Here is a 17683-nt window from a genome sequence, read left to right as displayed (position 1 = left end):
AAAAGCGAAAGAAGAGAGCAAAGCAGCAAGGAGAAGAAGCTGCTGAGATCCCATGGAGACCCAAGAGCCCAGAGGTTGAGGGGCAGGCAGCAGCTAGAGTCAGGGGGAGGGAAGAACAGTGGGTGGTGGTGGCCCCTCTACCTTTGCAAGGCAACGCTCCACATGCCTACTCATCTCCTGTTCCGATCCTGCCAGGGGGCGGCTGCACAGGGGACATACCTGCCCTTCATCTTGCTTCCTCCGTTTCATTTTCCCAATCCGAGCTGCATGAAGAAACCGAAAACAAAGCAGAGAAGAAGCAGACAGTCACTGTGGCTCGCAGGGTCTCTGGGGAGTGGATACACCCTGACCTGCTGCCAGCCGTTAGCCCCTTGGCTCAGGGTCTGGTGTGCCCCCCATCATATACAGTGCCTCCTGTTCCTTTGTGGGCTAGGCCTTGCAGGAACACCTGGGAAGGAGACTGGGGCCAGGCCAGGAAGCAGATTCTTCAGCCACAACTGGCTCACACTCAAACCATACCTCCCCATCTGCAGTGCCCCCTAAGAGCTCAATGGATTAAGACACTGTATCTTCCCAGAAGGCCATGACCATAGGCTCTTCAGGTACTGGGAAACGTAACTCTAGAACACATCTCTTGGCCAGAACCTACAATTCCTCTAGAAGCCTGATAAGGGGCCTACTATTTACTCACCAGCTACACACCCTTTTGTTCTAGAACCAAGAGCCTGAAGTACAACCTGTAACATTTCCTTCACAGAATCAACTCAAGAACTGTCTAGGGCCTGGCGTGGTAGTCTACTGGCTAAAGTCCTCGCCTTGCATGCGCCGGGATCTCATATGGGTACCGGTTCTAATCTCAGCAGCCATCTACTGTCTAGCTGTCTACTGGTTCCATTGTACAGGCTAGGAGACTGAGGCCTGATTATAGAAGTATAGAGGGTTTGGGTCAGACTCTGGGCAGCTGGGTGGGAAGACCCAGGGAAGCTTGAGAAGGCAGCCCTCGTTGTGCCTCTCCAAAAATGTTCTATCATTTCTCATCAGTCTAGAGGGGCTGGCAGGCCCCTGAGGCAGAGGGCTGCCTGCTATACTGTCCCACAGGAGGCTCAGTTCCAAAGTGCACACTGCAAGCCCACAGCACTGCTAATTAATGCAGAGAGATGCAATCATTTCTAATTAGCTCACTAATCCCTCTCTGCAGCCCTCCTGTCACCGCTGCAGGAAGGGGTCAAACCAAGGGACTCTACTCCCTCCAGCCCCTCCCAGGATGCAGGGAAGGCTACTCCAACACCAGACTGATGGAGGGGAGAGGTGCAGGAAGAAATTTCTCATGGATACAGACAGCAGATCTGATTGGATATTCATAAATGTAGGCTCTAGTGGGAAGACAGGTGAGAGTTGCTAAGTTTCTACTATGGGCTCAGAGTCAAGTACATTCTATAAGGTGGCTCATTTACTTTTGCACCCTGAAATTACCTTTGCATGACCCCCTGCTAACAAAGAAACCTGAAGTTTACAGAGGTCATGGCAAATGTCCCAAGTGGCTAACATTTAGCAGAAAGCTAAGCTGGACCTGGTGCCATGGCCTGGCAGCGGGGGTCCTCACCTTTGATGCACAGATCCCATATGGGCACAGGTTCTGAGCCTGGTAGCACAGCTTTCCATCTAGTTCCTTGCCTGTGGCATGGGAAAGCAGTTGAGGATGGCCCAAGGCCTTGGGACCCTGCTACGCCTACATGGGGGATCCGGAGGAGCTCCTGGCTCCTGGTTTCAGATACGTGCAGCACTGTCCGTTGTGGTCACCTGGGGGTGGGGTGAGTCATAGGACGGAGGATCTTCCTCTGTTTCTCTCTTCTCTGTATGTCTGGCTTTGCAAAACAATAGATAAATCTTTTTTGTTTAAAATTTATTTATTTTTATTGCAAAGTCAGATATACAGAGGAGTGACAGAGAAGATCTTCCATTGATGATTCACTCCTCAGGTGAGTGCAACGGCCAATGCTGAGCCAATCCAAAGCCAGAAGCCAGGAGCTCTTCTGAGTCTCCCACGTTGAAGGTGAGGACTTCAGCCGCTAGGCCATGGCGCCGGGCCCACTATAGATAAATCTTAATGAAAAAAAAAAAGCTAAGCTAGGAAATCAGGCCTTTCTCCACAGTTTAGAATGCTCTCCTGTCCAAGAGTCATTGACTGAGTAGCATCAACAACCCAGGGCTGGCACTGTGGCTTAGTAGGCAGAGCTGATCTGATCTGATCTGAAGCTGGGAGCCAGGAGCCTCTTCCAGGTTTCCCAAGTGGATGTGGTATCCCAAGGACTTGGGCCATTATACGCAGCTTTCCCAGGCCATAAGCAGAGCACTGGATCAAAAGTGGGGCAGCTGGGACATGAACTGGTGCTGATATAGGATGCCAGAGCCACAGGATGATGGATTAACCTGCTGCACCACTGTGCAGGCACCAAATAAGTGAATCTTTAAAAATAAGCCTGGGGGGCCCGGCGGCATGGCCTAGCGGCTAAAGTCCTCGCCTTGAACGCGCCGGGATCCCATATGGGCGCCGGTTCTAATCCCGGCAGCTCCACTTCCCATCCAGCTCCCTGCTTGTGGCCTGGGAAAGCAGTTGAGGATGGCCCAATGCATTGGGACACTGCACCCGCGTGGGAGACCCGGAAGAGGTTCCAGGTTCCCGGCTTCGGATCAGCGCGCATTGGCCCGTTGCGGCTCACTTGGGAAGTGAATCATTGGACGGAAGATCTTCCTCTCTGTCTTCTCCTCTGTGTATATCTGGCTGTAATAAAATGAATAAATCTTTAAAAAAAAAAAATAAGCCTGGGTCTGGCATGATAGCCTAGTAGCTAAAGTCCTTGCCTTCAATGTGCTGGAATCCCATATGGGTGCCGGTTCTAATCCTGGCAGTCCCACTTCCCATCCCACTCCCTCCTTGTGGCCTGGGAAAGCAGTCATGACAGCACAAAACCTTGGGACCTTGCACACATGTAGGAGACCTGGAACAGGCTTCTGGGACGGCATTGGCTCAGCTCCAGCCACTCCAGCCATTGCAGCTGCTTGGGAAGTGAACCATCAGAGGGAAGATCTTCCTCTCTTATCTGACTTCCCAATAAAAATAAATAAACTAAAAAAAAAAAAAAATTCCTTTAAAAAAAGTGGGCCCAGGGTGGTAGTCAAGCAGCTAAAGTCCTTGCTTTGCACACGCCGGGATCCCATATTGGCACTGGTTCGTGTCCCAGTGGCCCTGCTTCCCATCCTGCTCCCTGCTTGTGGCCTGGAAAAGCAGTAGAGGATGGCCCAAGGCATTGGGACCCTGCACCCATTTGGGAGACTGGAAGAAGCTCCTGGCTCCAGCCTTTGGATCAGCTCAGCTTTGGCTGTGGCGGCTGCTTCGGGGAGTGAATCATTGGACAGAAGATCTTCCTGTCTCTCCTCTCTATATATCTGACTTTTCAATTATCATAAATCTTAAAGGAAAAAAAAAGTGTGACTGAGGTAGCCTAGTGGCATAGTCATTGCCTTGCACACAGTGGGATCATATCCCAGTGGCCCCACTTCCCATCCAGCTCCCTGCCTGTGGCCTGGGAAAGCAGTTGAGGACGGCCCAAAGACTTGGGAACTTGCACCCGCGTGGGAGACCCGGAGGAAGCCCCTATCCTGAGTGTGTCAGCTCTGGCCATTGTGCTCACTTGGGGAGTGAATCATCGGACGGAAGATCTGTCTCTCTCTCTTCCTCTCTGTATACCTGACTTTCCAATAAAAATAATAAATCTTAAAAAAAAAAAAAAAAAGAGAGTGTGCCAGAGCCCTCCTGCCTTTTGAAGACGTTAGGCTGGTAGCTATTCCAACAGTAGCTTCGTCGGGCTGCAGCCTGCAGTGCTGGCATCCCATATGGGGACCAGTTTGATTCTAACTGCTGCATTTGCAATCCAGTTTCTGCTAATATCGCTGAGAAAGCAGCGGAGGATGGCCCAAGTGCTTAGGCCCCTCCACCCAGGTGGGGGATCTACAAGAAGCTTTGAATTGGCCCAGCTGTGGCCATTTAAGCCTTTTGGGGAGTGAACTAACAATTAACTGGAAGCTATAACTCTGCCTTTCAAACCTACCATTGGAGGGGGAAAAAGAAAAGAATAGCCCCAGAAAAATTCAAACTAGAGGGGAGTCCCCATTCCACCAGAACTGCATGTGGAGTTCCCACAACCTCAGTCTGCAGCCTGGCCCACCTCCTACCATCTGTGTTTTCACACCTTCTGGTGCCCCACGTGAGTTTGTGGACAAACATCCAGATCACTTCACTTTGCCCAGTTCTTGGGATCTCTAGCTCAAGGATAGGCTTGACACTCTAGAACCTGGGCTGGGATGGAAAGGGGGGGGGGGCGAGACATGAGAAAAGTGTGAAGCAAAGGAATCCTATGGGTTCTAGAAGCCCAGAACGGGGCAGTGTGCTGACACAAAGGTGCCTCACCTACCATGCCTGGAGTTCCCGAGGAGTGCCTCCCTGGGTAAAGTGACCGATGCTGTCCAATGACTGAAGAAACACACGGATCTCTGCGAACTGCCAAGGAGGGCATGGTACTGGATGGGCTCTTTGAACACCCAGATCCCGTACGGTTGCAGCAAAGCACCCTACCAGACTGGTGGTCATGTGCAAACTCCCAGGTGAGCTGGGCAGGTTTGGGCTATCCCTCACCATTTATCCTCCGAGGCCTGAACCAAGCTCGCTCACGTGTGGTTGGGGAACGTTTGTGCTTGGCCCAGGCACTGCCTCTGAGTAGGAAGGCTCAAAGCGGTTGCCAAGGAGTCGGCGCAGCATGGATGGCAACGCAGGGCTTTGCCAGTAAACAAACTTCAGTTCAATCGTGGCTCAGTCCCGGCCCAGCTGTGTGATCTTAAACAAATCACTCTCACATCTGTGTTCTCAGTTACACAATGCGTATAATACTAACCTCTCAGGTGTTGGGAGAATGGTGCTTAACATGGGGCCAGGCTATAATGAATGTTCTCCCTTTTCCAGACAGGGGCTCAGCCTAGTAGCAGAAACCAAGGGATAATAGCTGGGGATCTTGAATGTCCCTGGCCCTACTCACTCACCAGCTGGCCTTGAGACCCTATGCCCCCCTTACAGCCAGCCCCCACACAGACCACACCCCAGCCAGCACAAAAAAAAGCGGGGCTCATTCCATTGTGTTCAGCAGACAGGAATGCTCCGGAGGTTTGAATCCAAAGGGGGGCCATCAGGTAGTGCATATACCGCCTGCTTTCAGAGAGGGCCTCTAAGAGCTGTCGGGGCCCATGCTGATCACCTTTGTGAAATGTGGGCCGACTGATAACTCAAAGAGCCCCGGGATGAGTTAGTTCCTGTTGCCGTGGGAACTCCAGATCTCAATGCATTGTCAAGTCTCAGCAGAAAGGCTGTATTCACACTCCTGGGCACACTGATTAAAAACTGGAAGAAAAACATTCTCAGCGCCCCGCCGGCTGGTATAGTGAGGTCCCAGCAGTTTGCAAATTCAAAGCTGCGCTCCCGAGTGAAACTGTGTAGTTTGTTCCTCATTCACTGTCACTTATTGCACCCCCCGCCAGGGTTCTTCGGGGGGCCTTCGGAGAGGCCTGAGCAAGACCTGGGAACCATAACCTCCACTAGGCAGACGGGGAAACTGAGGGCGACAGACTGGGTGTGTGCACATGCTCAGGCGCTGTGACTGCGAAGCCAAGGGGCCCCGATGGCGAAGAGGCCCAGGAGAGCCAGGAGCTGGCAGGCGGTGAGGGAGGGAGGAGGCCGGGGGTGGGGCGGAGGGAGGGGCCGGCGGGACTCACCATTCAGTCGGGTCTGCCGGTTGGCTCGCACTCGCAGGAAGGTCTGGGAAAAGATCCCGGGCAGATGCAAAAAGAGAACAGAGCGTCAGTCGCGGCCCAAGGACCCTGGCCCCTGCCCCCTCATCGTACCCCGGCCCAGCTCTGCCCCGCCCCAAACGGCCCGTAAACAAACCTACTTCCTCCCTCCCGCCGGCCCCCCTGCTCCGCCGGCCGCTCCGGGCCCTCGGCATAGCCGCCGAAGGCTGTTCTAACGGGACCCCGTGGCCACGGCGCGGTGCCGCTCCGGCTCCGGCCCCTCGGCGCTCCGGGCCCCGCAGCCGCCCGGCCGGTGAGGGCGGCGATGCGGGCGGATTCCCCCCGGCTGCCCGGCGGCGGCGGCACCTCAGCTCCCAGCAGCGGCGGCGGCCATGTTGGCCCTAGTCACGTGACCAGCCGCCGTAGCGCGCGGGGGGTGAAAGTTCACGGTGTGTGTGTCCGGGGTGGGGGCGGCCAGGAAACCGTCATTGGTACTCGAGCAGCTACCGGCTAGGGCCACCCCGGGGCCCCTCCCCCTGTCCCAAACCCTACCGGCTGCTGGCTGGCGGCCGCCGGCAACCTGCACCCCGCCCCACGTCCCCTCCCACTCCGGGGCTACTTCCGCCCCAGAGCTCTGCCCGGCTCTGGCCTCCCGCCTGGCTCGGGGACGTCCCGGGGTAGCGGTGCAGAAACGCGCTCTTTCTTGGGTAGGAGTTGTCGGGGTCTTGGGTCATCGTGAACTCCCAGCTCCTAGCCTATCTTGGACCTGTCGGGATTCCCCAGCGTTTCAGCTGGTCACCCACAGGTGTTCCCCCCACACCAGGTGCTTCCCTCCTGGGCGCTCAGATCACAGCTCAGGTGCACCCACTTTCGTCCTCTGGATTCTGGGAGTGCACCTCCGAAGATCCCTCACGTTTTGTCACTTCCACCTCTCTCCTGCTCATCCTTCCAGGCCTATAACTTGCTGTAGGAGGTCTTGGGTCCCTGTGCCTTGATGGCTTGCCCAGAGCACTAGATGTAGGCAAGACGCGCCTTCATCTAGTGGGAGAGTAGCCACACCTTCCTTAGCTGTCACCGCTCCAGTTCCTAACCTCAGCAGCTCTCTAGCTGGGCAACTGTCTTCCATCTCATCCCAGCTCCTACACTGGGATTCTTCCAAATCAACCCTGTTTCACTCCCTCTAATCTTTCTGGGGTCTTCACCTAGATCTGCAACCTGACTTATATAGGCCTGGCCTCTCCGTGGGCTTCTGGAGACTCCGACTCCTCCCACTGTCTCGCTTGGCCCTCCTGATAACCACCTGGAGCTCTCAGTGCCTGAGCTGTGGTCTCTGGGCCAGATCTTTTCCTTGCCCCTCCACCATGTGTTCTATTGGGATAATTGCTGTCCTTCAGGACTCCAAGGGGCCTTCTTCCCTCTACCCTCTTGCCCCAGGTCCCTTGCTCCCCTCTAAGCATGACCATTTTGATTGCTTTATGAATATGCCTGGCCCTCCTCCATGATAGAGCACCTCTCTACCCAACCCAAGGTCTGGCAGGAAGGGTTATATGAGTGGGAAGCGGAGGGAAACCCTGAAGGCTGTTGAAGGCTGGAGAAACAATCTAGGATTCAGTGCCAGTCAGACTCAAGTTCAAATTCTGATTCTCATAATTGATGTATTCTTAGAAAAGCCCCGCCAAGCCTATGTCCTTAATAAATCGGGAGCACTGACACCTAGCTTGTACAAGTTGCTATGAGGGTAAGAGTGAGATAAAGGTTAAGGGGGGTAGAATACTCAACAGGAACTAAGTACATGGGAATCCATACCAGAAGCAACCCCCACCCTGACTTTCAAGGCTGAATTCAGTAATTTTTCAAATGCAACTGTAAGTGAGCCAGCTCATTGCCAAGCTGTATTCCGACTGCATCTCCCACCAACTCACCTTTCAGTTCTGCTTTCCACTAAAGCTGAAGTGCTCACACATCCCCCAAGACAGCACTCTCTGTTTTACCTTGGCACAAAGTGTTGCCTTTATCTGGAATACCCTCGCTTCCTTGTTCACCTCATGAGGCCTGACTCGTCTTTGGAAATTTGTTCGGTCACTGCCTCATCTGCGACACTTGCTCTGATTTCTTCTCCTTCCACTGTGTTATCTTAGAAACAGACTTACACCTCTGTCCTAGCACTTCAGATACGGAGTCATCATTCCCTCCTGGCAAATTAACCCCTCGGAGGCAAGGATACACAGCACTATGCTGTATATCCTCCATGAATGTTAGTGTACAGGAAGGATAAGGCAAGGTCCTTGCCTTGGAGGAACTCCAAGTTGCCTGGAGGAATCAGATTCATGGCGAGAGATTAAATATGACCACTATTTGCAGCTTCTATCTTCAACTGCACTTCCTCATTCCTTGTTACAGGCTAGCTTTGCGACCTGCTTTGCCCGATAGAAAATGCTGGAAGCTATGTGTGAGTTTCTGGTACTTGGCCTCAGGAGGCCTTACAGTCTTGGCCTTCACTGTGTTGGTGTGTCACTGTGCCAAAAAGCTGATTTGTACCTTCTAGAACTGGAGTGGGCGACATTTGGCCCATATAAGGCACACAGAATCACATGATCTGGCCCTATGAAGGCAACCCTAGGTGGGACTTGAAATCCCAAAATCTTTTAGTATGGCCCACGAATATCCAAATGGCCCCTGACAGAAAAAAGCCCCCAACCTCCTGGACACGAGGTGAGGTCATTTTGGAATTTCTAGCTCAGCCAGGCCCTGCTGCTGAGTGTGCGCTGAGTTGGGGAATGCCCAGGTGACACACAGAATCACCCAAAGCAGTACATTGTATGGAGGCTGCAAGTGTAGGGATTCTTAGCTGTACATCACTTGACAACCACACCACATCTGACCAGGTGATCACAATGTCCTTTGACAGGGACAGTCACAACAGGGGCATACACAAGTCCAGAGAAGAGGAAACTAATCCAGAAAGGCTTCCTAGAGGAGAAGGTATTTGGGCAGGATGTTAGAACTTTGATGGGTGAGATTAAATAGTCCTATTCAAAGGAAGAGCATGTGTAATTACATGGGGGCAAGAGAGAAATGGTTAGCATTAACTTATTGAGGTTAACTCCAGGGATTTGTGGAGGGCTGGGTTAGCCATGGAGGCTTCCCAGAGGCCCATGTCTAAATCATAAAGGCCTTGATTCCCTGCTAAGAAGTTTGAACTTGTAGGAAATAACTGAATTTGACTTGTCCTTGAATTCATGTACTTAGAGTCTACAACAAGGTCGTGGACCTTACCCTAGGCCACTAAGACCTCTGAGAGATATCTGGATGGGTTCTAGAATTTCTGACCCCTGAAGTTAGCTGGATGTAAAATGCTGCATGAGAATATGGAGGGGGCAGGGAAAGGAGGGCATATATGGCCATAGTGTATAGTCTGTATGGTCCTCCTATTTTTTGAAGAGAAAACATAACATTGGGGGTGGAAGGTAGTAGTAGGGGTCAGGGACTTGTGACCATTTTTCCCCATTGGTGATTCTTTGCCTGTTTCGGCAGCAGATGGTGAGGCTGATCCTGAGTGAAGCTGAGGACAGGCCTTTGATGGCAGGAGGGTGGTAGGCTCAGCATCCGTGGGAACAGGGAATAGCTGCCAAGGGCTGTCACTTTGGACTCTACAGGTTGAGTCCCTCAAAGAAGCATCCTTGGGAGGAGGTGTCCTGTCCCCACATGGCATTGCACCTGCTGGGCTCTGCCCTCTGGCATCAGAATGCCTTTTGGTAGTTGGAAAACTTTTGCAGCTGTGTTTGTCCATATCAGTCAACCAAGTCTACTTTCCTCTCTTTAAGCGGGGGGGGGGGGGGGGGGTTGGGGGGGGGAAGGAGGGGGGATGTCCTGGAAAAGTCCTGGTGCCTGTGAAATGAATGTTTCCTGGGGCAGGACCCTGTTTCCTTCCTTTTGACTGGGGTTCCTAGAGGCAGAGTCATGCCCTGCCTCAGACAATAGCTCCTGGCGCAAGTGCATCCGCCTTTGTGTCTCTACTGGGATGCCACCCTGAGGCCCTCGGCTGTGCTGGCCTCCTGGGACTCTGGAGTTGTTCCCCTGCTGTTTGCTGGAGACAAAGGCCTACCTGGTCCTCTTTCAAAGCCTGATAGTGGAGCGTGGCAGGATGGAAGAGTTATCTGTTCAGGCGGTCTTGTTTTTGAAGAATGACATCTTTAGTGGTCCCAGGCTATGTCTTTGTGACCCTCAGGGGAACCGAGCCCCCTGAGATGGTCCCCACTGGATAGTATGCCTCAGAGCTGGAGCTCAGAACCCTGGGGACCTTGTCCATCTGCTTAAGGCCGATTCCTTGCCATCCATACCTTCTGAGTTCACCGAAAACCACTTTTAGGTTCTGTTTCGGGCTCCCCGTGAGGGGAGGGATTTACCCGAGGCCTGACCTTGCAGCTCTCAGCCCCCTGTCCCCAAGGAAGGGGACAACTTTTTGCAACCCTCTTCTGCCTTCCTCACCTGGTATCTGTCCGAGTGGTGTAGGTCGTCAGTGGCGGAGGAGTGTGGTGAGGCCGTGGGAGACTCTCCTTCCCGCTTGATGGAGGCAGACAGCAGGAGGGACTGGAAGGAGAGACAGGGCATATGGCTCAGTCAGAGCTTCGAGGATTAGGGCAGAGAATGGGAGAGCAGAGGGAGAGAGAGGTCATGCTGGAGGTTGTCAAAGCCCTGGGCAGGTGGGTGGGGGTGAGGATGGCGTGAGTTTAGGCTGGAAGATGCTTCCTCCTGCAGAGGGTGCAAACCTCCTGCCCCTGCTGAGGCTAATCTCTATCTAGGTGGGCTGAGGCTTTCCATACTTTATTCTCCCCAAGACAGCTGAGGCTCCAGGAGCCCCAGGAAGGGCTGGGGGGTAAAAGCACATATCCGCCACCCTGCCTGCCCCTAATACAGCTGACAGCAGCCCTGCGGTGGAGACAGTAAATAAATAGTATGTATGAGTTTCCCACACGCAGCTAGGGATGCACGCTGGGTCCATTTATCCCCGTGCTGCGGCAATGACCCGAGCCAAAACCCCAGCAAAACTAATCCCCCTATGTCAATCCTGCACAGCCTCTTCTACATACACCTGCAGTTTAGATTAATAAACTGTCTGCTTCAAATTGTGTGCGAACACCACAATTCCAAATACCACATGGCACATGCAGTCCAAGAACCAGCCCTTGCCAGGCCTGTTCAGCTGCAGAGTGGGAAAGTGGGATTCGATGAGGCGCAGGGGGTGGCTGCAGACATGAGAGCATTCCCTACCCCACCCCCTTCTCCGCCTGCACAGCTTTGGACCGGAAACACACAATTCCCCAGGAGTCCTCCCTGGCCCAGAAACCCAGGCCAAATCACCGGTGACAGCCCAAAGAAAGCAATTTGGGAAAGATGGAGCAGCCATTTACCCTTCATCTCTGACTGCACCTTAGGATGTGACCTGCATGCAGTGGCCATGCCACACATCCTCGGGCAAGGGCTCTGGGAAGGAAGGGGATGGGGGGCCACGGGCAGCTGCTGGGTAGGCAGGAGTACCCAGGAGTCCACAGCCCAGGAGCTGGAGGACAGAGCAGGCTGCAGAAGGCTTGGAGTGGATCTGCAACTCAGAGCTCCAAATTCACCTGCCAATCCCAACAGGAGGCCTAGGTGGGTGGATCTCCCTCCCTGCCCCTGTCTGAGAAAGGAAGGACATATAAACATCAAATCCGAGGAGATGCTGAGGCCAGGGGACAGCGCGGGCCCCCTCCACCACAAGCAAGCTGCTGCCCATGTCGCCTGTTCTTTTCTCTCCTCCTCTCTAGGTTAGAAGTTCTGAGAGGCCTCAGCATTACACCTGGGGCAAGCAGAATAAAAAAAGGTCACCAGCGCTTTTTAAACACGGCCCAAAAAGCAGTAAAATGTGTTTTGAAAAAAAAAATCCCGGCATTAAATCATGACTTTTTGCCTGGCTCTTCGCCTCATTAAAAGTGGCCTTTTGGAAGGTAAAATTATCATTGTAAGCGATAAGATCTTTAAGAAAATAATTCACGGCTTCTTCACCCTTTAATATGATAGCCGCCACCGGCTAATTTTTTTCTTAATGGCAACGAGGCCATCAATCTTGTCTCAGGCCCCCTCGCCCCCTCCTCCTCCCCACTCCTCCCTCCTTCCACTTCTGCATCCTCTCAGCCTCAGCCTTCTTCCTGCCTCTGCCACGCGTGACCCCAAGCTCAGGTCAAAGCAGAGGAGAGACCCCCAACTGCCTAGCTGTTAGAGACTGGGCAGATGCACCCTGTCTCTATGACTTATAAGCAACATGCCTGGGCCTGTGGTTGCAGGAAGGTGCCAGTGTAAGACTCCATGTGTGCATTCTCAGCTGATTATGTTTGTGTATGTGGGGGTGGCTAGGTGTGCATGTGGATTACGACTACAGGGGTTTGCCCTAAGGATGCAGGCCTCATTGGTATCTAAGTTCGCAGCCCCTCCAGCCAGACTCAGCTGTTAGATGTCACTGCTTGTGCTGACCAACCTGGAAGTCTGTCCCTAGCCTGCCATATCCTCACCATCATGTGCTGTAGCCCTGTCCCTCTACCTTTAGGAGTGCACAGCTGCCTGGTACCTCCAACCTTCTCTCTTCAGAGCTCGAAGGGCTTTGCCTCCTTGGCCAAGGCCCACATCCATCCAAGGCTGATCTAAGTCCTCTATTCCCAGTTCACTGCCATTGTGCAGTTTCCTGAAGGTGTACAGTTTACTCCCACCCTTTCTAGAATCCTGCAGCAGGAGAGTGGGGCTAATCTGGGGGAGGGCGTGACACTTGTCCCTCTGGCTCCTTTTCCTACAACTGTTCTCTCCCAGGTCACTAGTGACTTTAAGGCTTCTAAATACAAGGGACCCCTTTACCAGCCTTTCCCTCCAGACAGATAACACGAGCTCACTTTTCCTCCCTTGAAGTCTTGCCTGCCCCCAGGACCTTATCTAGCTCCAGATTCTTCTTTCTTGCTTTTGGCTTTTGCTGTAATCTCTGCACACTCTTCCTCACAGCCTCTTATCTGTACCCAAAGCTTCTGTGCTCCCTGTAGCACAGGCTGGGACTTCCTGCCTTTCAGTGAATACACATGAGAACAGGGTGTAAACACACACTGAGGGCTGGAGAAGATGCTTGGCCCCTTCTCTCCATCCCTTTAACATCCTCTCTTTGGGGAGAGCAGTACCAGTTCCCTGAGGCCACCTGCGCAGAGGGTGGTGATGTCCTTATGCTTCCCAGGCCCCTCCCTTAAGTCAGGCCCTTGCATTTCTCCTTCTGAGACAGTCAAGTGTGTCTGCCCTAGTCCCTGCTCAGAGGGGCAGCCTGTCTCCCACCATGATCCCAGTATTCTTTCTGGCTCCTTGCTGCCCTCAGAGTGTCCCTACCTCCCACTCCAGCCCACTCATGGTCTGACTTGACCTCATTTTCTCTCTCTCTCTTTTTTCATCTGCTGTAGTTCTGCTTACAATGGAGAGCCTCCCCAGCCATAATGTCTGAGTGATCCGCAGCCCCCAGGTCATTCTGGGTTCTGAGCCCTCTCCTCCCTAAATGTCAGCTGGGTTCCCCCTCACTCACAGGCTACATATATGCTCACACTCACATATCAGCAGCCCTGGCCTCAGACTGAAACTCAAATCCTGAGGCAGTTGGGGATCCAGGAAGAAGCTTCCCTCCCCGCCCCCCACCCCATTCTGAAGGACCATTTCTGGGTGGACCTTGGTTAGGATGGGCAAGAGGAAAAGATGTAATAGATGTAATTAACCACCTACCTTGGGAGTGCCTGAAGCCATGGCATCCTTCAGAAGGGAATTCTTGCTGCCAAAAAAAGAAAAGAACAGGGTGACATTCCACCTGCTGCCCGGGGAATCCCAGGGAAAAGTAATAGGAAGACCCCAGAAAGAGAAAGGCACAGCCTTGCCCCACCCAGCTCGCCAAGTCCATTTAAGCCAGTGGTCCAGCCTAGTTCAGCCTCTATCGGAGCCAACAAGGGCCAGATTCACCATGGGGAAGGGGACATTGGCACTGAACATAGCAGATTTCCCAGTGGATCTGGGGGAAAGGGCTTTTTACCTGACTTCTGGCCTCAGCCCTGAGGGCTCTGCCTGCCTCCAAAGCCCCCTTCTTGCCATCCCCTACCCCCTGCCTGCTTTGCACTCCTGTGGGATGGGGGTGATGGGGCTGACATGCTCTTGTCAATTCTCCCTCCAACATGCTGCAAACTGTGTTAGGCCAGGAATGATCTCCCCCTGATTCAATTTGTCAGCCCCAGGCCCTCCGGCATCGGGTGCGGCAGGCAGCAGGAGCTAGGCCCTGAAATATGGTGGGTGGCTCAGAGCAGGCGGGGGACAGGGCGGGAGGTGATGGATGGGCTGTGGGGGAGGCATGGACTGTGTTTAATAACAAAATTGGTATGCACGGCCACATCCTGAGCTAAGCATGAGTGATCCGGAGCCACAAAGTATTACAAATCCCTGCTAAACAGATGCTGACAATGGAACAAGACATATCAAATCAGAGCCACTTCAGAAACATTAATATCCCTGTTCCTGTCCCTCCCTGCTCACCACCCCCACTATGCTTATCACATCTGTGTTCACACACTCGTGTGGGCGTACACATGCACAAATCCATGTACATGAGTACTGGCTGATATGTGCAGAGGCAGACCACACATACACACACAGAGTATACCCACAGATATATCCAGAAAGCACAAAAGAGACACAAATTCTGCCTGGCAAGTTGTTCATCTAGTTCATTATTAGGGAAGAATACACAGGGCACATACAGACTTACCAGGTGTGTATATTGGAAACATCTGCTGTGCTCAGGCACCCACAGAGTCACACATAGACAAGTTCAAGATGCAGCAAAAGCATAAGGTTGTGACCTTTTGGGGTAGGTATTTGGTGGCAATAGTTAAGATACCCACATCCAAATTGGAGTGTTTGGGTTTGAGTCCTGGCTCTGCTTCTTTTTTAAATTTGTATTTATTTTTATTGGAAAGGGAGATCTACAGAGAGAAAAGATCTAGTCACTGATTCCTCAAATGGATGCAACAGCCAGAGCTGAGCTGATCCAAAACCAGGAGCGAGGAGTTTCTTTTGGGTCTCCCATGCGAGTGCAGGGTACCAAGGGCTATCCTCCACTGCCTTCCCAGACCACAAACAGGGACTTGGATGGGAGGTAGTACAGCCAAGACACGAACTGGTACCCGTATGGGATCCCGACACTTGCAAGGGGAGGATTAGCCAGTGAACCATTGCACTGGCCCCTGGCTCTGCTTCTGATTTCCAGCTTTCCATGAATCAGGTGATGGCGCAGACATCTCCCTACATGGGAGACTCAAGGTGATCTCTGGATTTCTAGCTCTTATCTCACCCAGCCCGGTTGTTGCAGGCATTTGGGAGAGTAACCATGAAAGATCTCTGCCTGTCTATCTTTTCTCTGTCATTCAAATAAATGAATATAGAAGTAACTTTAAAAAAAAAAGCAGTGATTCTCAACAGGGTCCTGGTAGGAGATATGGAGGATGCTTGCCTGCCCAGGGACACTCGGCAAGATCTAGATGTTTTTGATTGCAGGGGAGGGGGTTTGCTACTGGCATCTAGTGACAGGGTGGAGGATGTTGAACACCTTACAGAGCACCAGGTGGCACCTAGAAAGTCAGCAGTGCCAAGGCTGACAAACTCTGGCATAAAGCAGATAGACATGTAGCCACACACTCAACGATTTTGCCAGACACAGGCCATCTCACCCGGCAACTGAGACCCACATACAGATACGCAGGGCCACAGGCGTCACGTTCCCAGAGACACGTCCATAAAGACAAATCCACAACAGCTGTATGAACTGGGCGAAGTGCCGCTCACACACAGACACTCACTACTGCGTACTGACATCCATCCAGCCACACATGCACCAAGTATGTGGACATGCAAAGTATCATTTGCAGTCTGGTAGCCACCAGGCCCGGCAGCAACCTGAGGCTCAGGTCTGAGTGTGACGCACAGTGGGGACATCTCAGACCAGCAAGGACAGCTGCATGCAATTGCAGCGAGTCTGTAATGGTGCCTGGCTGGCTTGGATCTCGCCCCTAAGAATGCGAGGAGGGCCTGGGAGGCACAGCTACTTTGTGAGCTTGTGACTTTGCTCCTTGGGGCTCTGACGTCACCACTACCTGCCTGTAGTGGGATGGGGCCAGGGCATACCAGAAAAGGCAGGAAGAAGCCGATCCAGTGTACCCACTCTTTCCCCAAACTCCACAGAGCAGATGAACAGGCTGAGTGACACCTCTGTGTCTCACGGGCCACTGAGGAGTCAGAGTTCTTGTCTGACCAAATCTACAATGCCCTCTTGTAACTGCCACTTCAGCTCCTTGAGGGTACTCCCTGATGCTAAAAATCCTCGTTCCTTTTCTTCTCTATTTGCTGTGTGTCTTTGGGGAGGGTTTGCCTGACTCTGGGTTTTAGTTAACTCCACTGTAGGCAGAAATGGGGCTGTTCAAAGTCCAGATGGCCAGCCTCACACTGTGCCAGCACAGTGTCCTGGATCTCTTCCCAGCAGAACTCTTTCCTGCCTCTCACAAGAAACTGGCAGCACCTCTGAACCCTTCTCTTCCCTCTAGTAACCACATTCCCTCCAAGTTTGAGGAGCTGGGGAGGGCCCAGCCCTGGGTAGGGGGTGGAGGGTAGGGGTGGAGCATCTGGGCCCCAGGGAACAGGGGGACTGGGTGGAGAGGGGTTGAGAGCTCGCCCATTGCCTGCCTAGCCCATCAACTCTGTCTTGGTCCGTCCCCCTTTTCCTTAGCCCACCCCCAACGATTTCCTCCCTTACTCAGTCACTCGCTGCCTAGTGATCCATGGGTTTTAAATTATAACTGGGACCCAGGAAACGCATTCCTAAGTACAATATTCATGGGCTGGGCTGACACTTTTAATTAAGGTGATTTACACTGAATTATCCTTGGAAATAAAGAAATGGTGCACTGCCCCGGAATAAACCATCATCACTAGCCGCCTTTGTAAGTTACACTTCGTTTTAATCTATTTGGGGAATTGTTTATCTAGTTCATTACCCAACCAAACACCGAGGCCGGCCTTAAATAAGGCTTAAGTGGGGGGTGGGAGCACTGCCATCCTCACACCCTGCCTCCCCTGCAGAGCCACCCAGCCTGCTTCTGGCTTCTTTCAGCCCTCAAGAAAAGCACTGCTGGCCTCCGGGCTTCTCCCCGTGGCTCTGCGCTTTCTCAGGGAGACTGCCCAGCTGAGGCCCACCGTCAGCTTGGTGACACATATCCACGACCAGGGCTCTCTCTGGGTGGAGGCCCCCTGCCCAAGGGCCACAGCCACCCTTCTGCCTTCAGCTCTCACCTATGCCCCTGCCTTGTCTCCTGGCACAGCTCACATCCTGTGCCTATTACATCACCAGCCAGGAGACACCTGAGCCCGGCACCTGTCTGTCATCTCCTTCTCTTGCTCACGTGTTTTTCTCTCTCCACCACCCTCCCAACCATCCAGGGATGGATGCTAACTCCAGGGTGGGCAGCATAGAGCAGCACGCTAAGCTGCTCGCTTAGGATGCTGTCTTTCATAGCAGGACCACTTGGTTCAAGTTCTAGCTGCTCTGTTTCCTCTGTAGCTTCTTGCTAATGTGCATCCTGGGGTGGGGGAGCAGCGGGTGACAGTTCAAGTATTTGAGCCCTTGCCATCCAAGAGGGAAAAGACCTGGACGGAGTTCTAGCTTCCTCTCAACTTGACCTGGAACAGACCTGGTTCTTGTGGGCATTTGGGGGAGTAAACCAGTAGACAGAAGACTCTCTCTACCTTTCAAATAAAAATA

The 17683-nt window shown here is 52.9% G+C and overlaps 1 protein-coding gene across 7 annotated transcripts in view; it reads right to left on the bottom strand.

The window, feature by feature from the left end:
- Window positions 1-17683, bottom strand: part of RNF220 (ring finger protein 220) — a 234542-nt gene that overhangs the window by 14507 nt on the left and 202352 nt on the right. Inside the window, exons 3-6 of one of the 7 annotated variants that reach the window (XM_058680192.1) lie at window positions 13612-13657; window positions 10324-10425; window positions 5821-5863; window positions 142-263 (exon numbers count right to left, since the gene is read on the bottom strand). In XM_058680192.1, coding sequence (XP_058536175.1) covers window positions 142-263; window positions 5821-5863; window positions 10324-10425; window positions 13612-13657 — 313 coding nt within the window. Of the gene's footprint in view, window positions 1-141; window positions 264-4226; window positions 4358-5306; window positions 5428-5820; window positions 5864-5992; window positions 6247-10323; window positions 10426-13611; window positions 13658-17683 lie in introns of those variants that run through there. The other 6 variants (XM_058680198.1, XM_036494314.2, XM_058680207.1 and 3 more) reach the window with 6 other exon arrangements.

This window comes from Ochotona princeps, chromosome 2 (genome assembly GCF_030435755.1).
Source record: "Ochotona princeps isolate mOchPri1 chromosome 2, mOchPri1.hap1, whole genome shotgun sequence".
NCBI lineage: Eukaryota > Metazoa > Chordata > Mammalia > Lagomorpha > Ochotonidae > Ochotona > Ochotona princeps.
The sequence above is the reverse complement of the archived record's forward strand: the minus strand, read 5'-3'. Positions and strand labels throughout refer to the sequence as shown.